The 9,173-nt window shown below is 27.7% G+C and overlaps 1 protein-coding gene across 1 annotated transcript in view; it reads right to left on the reverse strand.

Annotated features, from left to right (window-relative positions):
- Positions 1–1,806: 1,806 nt before the first annotated feature.
- Positions 1,807–9,173, reverse strand: part of LOC100160195 (guanine nucleotide exchange factor DBS) — a 13,621-nt gene continuing 6,254 nt past the window's right edge. The window contains exons 7-19 of the mRNA XM_001950838.5: positions 8,836–8,956; positions 8,488–8,601; positions 7,287–7,481; positions 6,404–6,742; positions 5,821–5,955; positions 5,574–5,759; positions 5,299–5,490; positions 5,107–5,232; positions 4,821–5,018; positions 4,532–4,746; positions 4,294–4,450; positions 4,108–4,234; positions 1,807–4,029 (exon numbers count right to left, since the gene is read on the reverse strand). Of these exons, the coding sequence (XP_001950873.2) occupies positions 3,920–4,029; positions 4,108–4,234; positions 4,294–4,450; positions 4,532–4,746; positions 4,821–5,018; positions 5,107–5,232; positions 5,299–5,490; positions 5,574–5,759; positions 5,821–5,955; positions 6,404–6,742; positions 7,287–7,481; positions 8,488–8,601; positions 8,836–8,956 (2,215 nt within the window). The 3' untranslated portion in view covers positions 1,807–3,919. The remainder of the gene's footprint in view (positions 4,030–4,107; positions 4,235–4,293; positions 4,451–4,531; positions 4,747–4,820; positions 5,019–5,106; positions 5,233–5,298; positions 5,491–5,573; positions 5,760–5,820; positions 5,956–6,403; positions 6,743–7,286; positions 7,482–8,487; positions 8,602–8,835; positions 8,957–9,173) is intronic.

Below are 9,173 nucleotides of genomic sequence, written 5' to 3' on the forward strand. Positions count from 1 at the left end.
CCCAGAAAGTTCAAAGTAAAGGTCTTAGCCCCCGGCCCACAAAATTTTAAAGTGACTAAATATACAATAATTGTTATAATTGTAAAATTCATTTTTAATAACTGAATTAAAAAATAAATTATAAAAAAATAGTCTGTGATAAAAATTAAATTAAATTCGTAAGATTTTACTAACTTATAAGTTATAATCATAACTTGGAACGATCGTAATTATGTAGTATTAATAATTAGTAATAATACCCACATAGGTTGTTTATCAGCAATCTTCCGCGTCGCGTAGCGCATCGTCCCGATTTCGATGAAATTATGTATTAATACGCCATGGAGGTAACTACCCAACTATATGACTTATACATTTTGTACGAGGCACCTCTTATGGATTTTCCGACTTTATTTGAACTCTTAAATCCGTCATTAGTTATAATTTTAAATTAAAAATGAATAACTTAATAATTTCTGTTTAGAATACTTCTAAAATGTTAAAGATAAGGCATATAATTTTTTTTGTACTTAATTATTGTCAAATTGTTTAGTATGTCTGTGTTAAATTGTCTTGTTGAAATTAAACAATTGCGAGCGGCGCTAGTACAGTGGAATCTATAAGTGTAATGAGCATAAATAATGCTCAGCCCCCCCCAGTAATTTCACCAAATTTCCGCTTATGTGTCTACCAGTTATACAACGCAATTCAGTAATTTTGTATTCATTATTTAATTAAACCTTTTTTCCAAACGGGGGGGGGGGGGGTAAACTGTTTTTACAAGGTTCGCCCTATTGCAATAATCAAGATATGTCAAATTATGGCATATATAATAGGTACGGAAGATTGCCTATATACCCTATAACGGGTGCAGCTAGTATACAGGGCAGGTTGCAGCTCTCAATGCGTGAAACCATGATATAACTAACATTTATATAGTTATATTATCATGCATTCACGCGTATAACTATACAAGGCGTCACTTTTTTATCTGGATCTCCTTGTGTCGATCAACTCGCACGTAATCATTATTTACATTTTACGTAATTAAATGTTATACTTTTTTACCAATTATTAACTAAACCTAATTTTTCGAATGCTATATCAAGTAGGTACCGCTAATTTTTAGTAAGAATAGTATGTACAATAATTCTTCAGTACGAATACATATAGTAGGTATAGGTACAGCAGTAAATTCCTAAATGTTAAAACTTGCATTACTAACTAGATACCTACTCGGTGGTTCTTCATAGGTTTAGATTTAAATAGATCCCTGACTTTTAAGTATGATATAATAACAAACATTTAACATTTTTATTTTGAATACAAGTAGGTAGGTAAACATAGTAAAAATGTATTTTAACTTATTTCTTATTTCCATCATACATTTGCACATCATCTATTCTGTGTTTCAAAAAAAAAGACCAAATTTTCATGTATGTCAACCGAAGACTATAGCAATGCTAAGCTGACTTACATTGAATATGAAGGCGACCCTGACCAATAATTCAGTCTTATTGATCCATATTACTGATTGGTATGTTAGCAAACGAAAAATGGTTGATTGTGGATGGACTGGAGGTTTATTTTTGAAAAATGTAATATCTGCATTCTATATGCCTGAATGCGTATCACTATACATAATGGTTTCCTTTCCTTTATTTTTTAAAAGATGAGAACTTTTAATATTATTAATATTTAAGTTAAGCAACAATGAATAAATATTATATTAAATATTTCCTGGAATATATTAATAATTGTTTTGATTGATAACTTGAATACCTACCAGGAAGCTCCTCAATGATTCACAACTTGACCATTATAAAGTATATTTTTTTAAACATAATTTTATTACAAAAATACACATATAAAGTCATATCTAGTGAAACAGTTTAATTTAAACATACTTTTCGCATGAACAATATAATAGTGACATTAGTTTTGCTTAATACTCTTTACATTTTAGTATCTTACATACAACTGATTTATTTGGGCGATTTAAGTAATAACTAACAGGTATTTGGTACAATAGGTTACAATGAAGTCAACATTATGTAAAGCTACAAACCTATCCATAGTTTAATGATAACATTTTTTCTATTTAAAACATTATAAAATCAACTTAATAAGTCATATAAAATATGTTTAAAATTAAATTAATAATAAGGGTGCTCAAGCCGGTAAAATTTACACATACTAAAAACAAACAACATAGCAAATTTTTGGAAAATAGTTCCTTAATATTACAATTATAAAACAAATTTACTAATATTAATAATAATAAGTAATAAGTAATAGTAATAATGATATTAAATTAAGGTGAGAAATGTGTAGGAAAAATAAATTATAAATAAATTAATTATTAAAAGGTGACTTACAAATACAAAATTACAAAATGGAGAACCACATCAGGAGACTAGTCAAAACAATTAACTAAGAAGACTAGTAATTAACCAGTAACATTTTCGTAAAGCCACAGTTGAACAATTATTAATAAATTGCATTTTATTTTCATTTAAGTTCTCGCCAAATTATTAAAAAAAAGTAATCTAGGAACCGTGAAATAAAATTTCAATCATATTTTAGTCAAGTGTTACAAACTTATAAACCATAATAGATGAACAATAATACATCTGATACTCACAGACAGAGAAACTTTTTTTGTATATTAATGACTAGAATTCAAAATAAAAATTAATTTAAGATCACATTGAAATGGCAAAAATAAGTCACTTTTGAACACTGGATTAATATGGGTGTTTCATGGAGGAATAATCAAATAACCTTTTAAACATATTTAAATTTAGTCAACTTGTTTTTTTTTTAGTTATTTTAAATATAAATGATTGCTAAAATGTAATAACAGAGAACACCACCATTTAATTACATTTTGAAGATAACACTTAACCTATTTCTATAAATGTGATTCAAATTTTTGATTATCATATATCACATTATACATTAGCACATGTCACTTTGCCAGTATGAAAACATTATACATATGGAAAAAAAAATGAAAAATTGTTATAAATTGTTTTAAGTAGCCAAACAATGTATAAAAAAAAATCACAATTTTTAATTTACCTATCACATTGCCAAACTAAAAAAAACATTCTTAAACATTGATATACACAACAAAACTATGTATGTTTAAATTAAAAATATTTTACAATAAAACACGCGAGGATTTAGAGGAACCAAAACAGGAGGATAATGCCCAAGAGCTAGAGGTATCAACATTTGTCACAAATTAAAAATGAATCAAGTGCATAGTACAAATGTATCAAAAGTTTTGTTAATTTGATTTATCATTACCTAATCATGAGCACATTGGCTTGACAACTAATTCTGGTATTCAAAACCAACAGTTAAAACAATATAATTTATAGCGCAATATTAATGGAAATGCACAGAATAATGTAACACAAATCCATTGACTCAAATACTGGTTGAAATTATGACTGGAGTGTCTGAGCTTGCTGAGGCATGATATATTGGTGTTAGCTTACAACCTCGTGATCTTAAAATGGTCATTAGACAGTCTAATTTATCATATAAAATGTTTTGGCTTAACAATCATGAATGCTACACCATAGGTCAAGATACAATCAAGTTCGGACACACCATGTACACTCTAATTGTAATAATCTGCAATACCAATCCTTAATATCTTAAATTGTAATACAAATAATGCATACCTAAAGCTTTTTTATGTTTCCTGAACTAACTCTAAGGAAGCTCACGATAATTTTAATGCCACAATAAATGACATACTCACTAGTATATTATAATTATAAACGTTTAAAAATAGGACTTAAATATTAATAATTAATAGTAGTCCTGTTTAGACTAATTAAATAATAATAAACAAATTAAATACTTAATATCACAATTATGTAGAACATATAAATACTTATTGAATAGACAAAAACAGGGTGACTCATTCTGTGGACGTAGATCCATGACTGCAAACAGATTGAGAACTGTGGGATGATTTACGACCACTGATCTCTAAATGTGCGGATGGGACCCAGCCTTCAGTTTTAGAACCTGAGTAAAATAATATTAGTATAATTTTATTTCAGTTGAAACTTAAAAGTTTATGTTAATTTGTAACTCAACACTTACCATGAACTTTGACATACCACCAACTACTCGAACCAGCTTTTAACAGATCTACTTTATCACCTCTCTTTAATGTAGCATCTGTTGGCCGAAGTGCATTATAATCAGCTAATGATATATAACTATCAGCCTGGAAAAAAGTTATAAGAATTAAAATATGAGATAATATTAACTTTTAATATAACATACTATTTTTTGTTTGATTGTCCCATCAAGGGATTCGTCATCAGTCAAACTATAGTCAGAAGAGTCATCATCAGTTGTTTCATGATGACTTAGTGGACGCCGACCACGATTAGATCCTGTTTCACTTTGGTTATCCAAGGAATGTGTTTGACGTAAGTTTCTGTACACATTTATAATATTAAAATGATATGCAGACATATAGCATTCAAATAAATAATAAAAAACAAAAACAAAAACTTACACATGTTTTCCAAAAGTACTTATATACTGCTTGATTTTCTCTCCTTTTAATTCAGCTAATTGTTCAAGTAATACACGTTTAATTTCAGACACCCATTGTTGCTTTTGCTGCAAATTTGACGCTTGAATTGTGTAAACTTCCTGACGCCCTTCTAACCATACTTCAAATTTACATATATCTCCTTTGACAGTTTCTGTTAATCCTATCTGTGACATCTATAAAAATAGGAATATCATTATATAACTAATTATTATAATCTAGGAGAATTTAAAAAAAAAAATTAACTCACCCGTAAATATTTCTTGTAATGATACATTGGTTTATTATCTTTAGATACCTTTTTACATAAAAGTAATCCTTGCTGGTAGAGAAAAATTTGACGCCTCATTGGCTTAAGTCTTAATTCTTTCAATAAATCTTTTTTGTTTTCAACCCACATAGAGAATGACCCTTGCAAGAGTAAACCGCCCAAATCATTCCAATCACCCTATACATAACAAAAATATTTTACTTCCTAATCTTCTATATTTCAGTAGTTTTAATTCTGATATCACCAAGATGAATTAAAAACTTACGTAAAACCCAGTTATACCAATTTGATGCATGTTGTCATTTACATTATTAAGAACAAGTAACATACAATCCAAAGCTTTTTGTAACTTGGTAATACAATTTTGATTTTTTTCGTTATGCAATAATTCCTAAAAGTTAAAAAAATTACAGTTAAAGTAATTTTTACAATGATTCTGATATTTCATCAAATCTACCTTTAATAAAAGTTGATATTTGGTAATCCTTTGCATAGGCAAAAGCAAATATGCACCAAGAGGCAAACGGTGTCCAAGCTTTTCTTGACATGCTTTGAAAAAAGGATTATCTTCACCAACTGTTTCTCTTAGTTCTTCAGACCTTGTCAGATTGACACAATAGTAAGTATAAAGTTGAAGTAGTTTTTCCCTCTGAAACCAATAAAGTATATAGTTATATAATATAATATTTAATTAAACTTAATTATGATTATTAATAACCAAACAATTATTACATTATCTGTAAAGCAGACAGCAACAGATTCAATGCTCGATGAACAACTTTCAAGAGCCGGTAAAAAAAATTGATTATGAAAGCTATGAATACTCTCAAGGTTTCCAAAAAGTACTTCACTTTTACCCTTTAAGATTATAGGTATTAAGTTTTTCATATCTGAAAATTCCATCTGATCTTTGTATCCCTAAAAAGAATCAATTTCATACACAAAATTGCAAAGAATTATTGGTTATTTCTGAACATACTCTGAGTATAGAGCCCAACTCGGCAGTATATTGACGTTCTGTATACAAAAGTTCAGTAAGGACATGTTTTGTTTTAGTCACATTATTTTCTTCATTTGGCATAGCTTTATCACATTCATCTACACCATTTGAAATCTGAAATAATTATCAGTTTGTCAATTACACATAACCAAATACAATAATAATAATTAATACAACATAATACAACACACCCACACAGGACGTTTCTGGTTGTAACATAAATGCATTTATGCTATAAACCGCGGAAACAAAAGTTAAGCAACTTGTAAAATTAATGGTCTATCAACATCAACATTAGAAAATATCCAATTGTATTAAATATAAAAAAGAATTAGGAATACTAAACTTAACTTTGGCTATATTATGACTAAAAAATAACTTCTACATGTCCAACATATGGAACCCACATAACAATTAAACAGAATGAAAAAATATTTAACAGAATGTTTTCAATACAAACAGAATTAAAGAAAATAACTAACTCAACCACATTCCCATATGATTTATGAAACACCAATTTACCATACATAAATATAATATATAAGTATTTTATTTAACTTACCTTGGTCATATTAGCTAAATTAATAGGAATTGCTGGTTCAGGATTAACAGATAGAATAGGCCGTGGTTTATTAATGTATCGTTTAAGACTTGCCAAACGTTTGTCACACATGGTGGTAACATCATCAAGTCTTTGAAGGACTTGTGTAACTATTGGTTTAGTTTCAGGTGTTATGGTATCTTCAAATAAGGAGTAAAATTCTCTGGGACTCTCTACTTTCAAGTGATGAGCACTACTCATGAACTCTTCCAGTTCTGCAAGTGATTGTTCAGCACTAATACATTTGTCAGCTGGTTCTGAACCCAAAATCATAACACCTTTGGCACACCATTCACTAGCCTGTGTATGAAAAAATGAACTTATAACTTTCAATATCAATATTCGTTTAGAATATTTTAATATAAATTGAAGTGTTTTAAAATACTTAATTATTATAATTATTGAAGATTTTATTGATTTAAATATATTTATTAATAGGTACCAAATTGAATTTTAGATTTTTTTTATATATTTAGTGAAATTTGTATAAACATCTTTTTTCAGATATGAGTACTCCAAAAGTTAATTTATATCTGACATTTTATTCATATTTTACGTTTCGAGGATTATACTTTAAAAATTATATTGTAGTAATAATGAAGATTTAAAATTATATCTTAAATTGAGCGTCATTACATAAAAAACTTTTATAAACAATTTTATTTAATTGAATAAAAATAAGATATCCATATTAAGTTATAGATAAGTAACCAATAAATTTCAATAAGTACTTTATATATGATAGATTGCTATAAACTTTTTTTTATAATTGTCAGTTATGCTGAATTTTTTTTATCTAATTTAAATACAAAATAATATACAATAAATGGTTAATATTTAATACCTTTTGAATTCTAGCTTGTAACTCGCAGCTTTTATTAAGAGTCTGCAACCGTCTTTCTAAACGATCATTTAATGTTTGAAGAAGTCGTTGAACTTCATCACATTTTGGTTGAATACTTTCCAATACAATAAACCGTTTGGAAGATAATAATTGTTCACCACAATTTAGTAAATCTTCACTCAGTTTTATTTTTTCCTAAAATAATATTTCAATTAGCAAATTATTTATAAAGTTAACCCTGTTTCTAAAAAGAATATTTGTGAGCAAAAACTAAAACTGGATGACATAAATTGTTAGATGGATTTGACCTCACCATCATTATTTTCAAACCAGTCAGAAAATTTTTTTTTGTGTCTCCAAATGAAACACAGGTACATTTTAAATTTTAAAAAATTATATCATTTTCAAATTATTAGTTATTAAAAAAAAAAAATAAATAATTATTACATAATAATATGATGTATAAATATTAAATAAAATTATGATTTATGGAGAATATTTATGAAATTTTAAGTTCTATAAAATCCTAACCATGGTAATAAACATAGGGACTCAAGTAGATTAAATTTGCTGTCACAAGAAAAATTATAATTTTCTAAAATAGGTTTTAACCAGTAACCAATTGCCGAAAAAAACTAATTAACGGTTATTAACAATTAACACTAATCCATTGTGTTTAAGATATTTTTGAAGAAATGATTACCAGTTACCATAATATCAATATAAAACGATAATCGGTTACTGGTTTTAGCATATTACTGTTTTTTTTTTGGAAGTGGTTTTAGCCCTGAATTATAAAATAAAAATTAAATAATAATATAACTGTAGTCTGTTTCACAAAAGACAGGTACCACATCTCGCTGAAATCTGGTCATTCTTGTGAATCCCCACATCGCACCAAAACTAGTACCACCATAATAATCGGGGCAGCTACAACGACGACGACGGCAGTGATAACAAGTAAACACGAGCGGTGTATAAACGATGTAAACGAGAACCAATTGTTCTCAGTCGTGATACATCTAAGGTACCGATAGAGCGTGCTTGACGGCCCAGGATGGAATCATATCTTAGTCTACATGCGTGAAACAGTAGTGTACCTTTCTTTTGTGAGACAGACTATAATATTGGTCATTTGTTATATTTTATGCTAAATATTCATCCAAGAAACAGATTATAATTTAAAATATAAAATACACACATGACTTGACTTCTGAAATGTTGCCAACTCTTCAAGTAATACTTCAACTCGTTCAACGGAATCACCGACGTCAGTCATTTCAGATAGAATTTTCAAGTTTTCATTTAATGAACTCTAAATATTAAATTAATATTATAAAGCATAATTTATTGTAAATAATTTTTATTAATTGATCTTAATTTAATAGTATTTATATTTCTTAAATAAAAAAAAACTATCTAAATAGCGGACATCAAGGTAAATTTAAGAAGTCAGAATGTTGCCATACAGGAACCAAAAATAAACTATTCGATTTATAGAAAGTGCCCATAAATAAAGGTTACACCAATTAAAATTATTATTACATACTTGAACAATATTAAAATTTTCTTCAAATGCACGCAAAGAATGGCATTGTTTTAATCTTCCAGAAAACTGTTCCCAAAAATCATCAAACACTTTTTCTGTTTCTTCCATTTGTACCAATAATCTATTAAAAATTAGTATCAAATTACATACCTATCACTAATTAAGATTTAGAATAAAAATTGGTATTTAAGTTAAGGGGACTTTTTCGACCCCCCCCCCCCCAAAAAAAAAAAAACGAATAAAATAAAAAAAAATATACCACTGAATGGATTGATCTATTATTAAAATTAAAGTTAAGAACATTAGTTGTATTTGTATATTGGCTTATTAGAGATGTT

This window comes from Acyrthosiphon pisum, chromosome A1, assembly GCF_005508785.2.
Source record: "Acyrthosiphon pisum isolate AL4f chromosome A1, pea_aphid_22Mar2018_4r6ur, whole genome shotgun sequence".
Taxonomy (NCBI): domain Eukaryota; kingdom Metazoa; phylum Arthropoda; class Insecta; order Hemiptera; family Aphididae; genus Acyrthosiphon; species Acyrthosiphon pisum.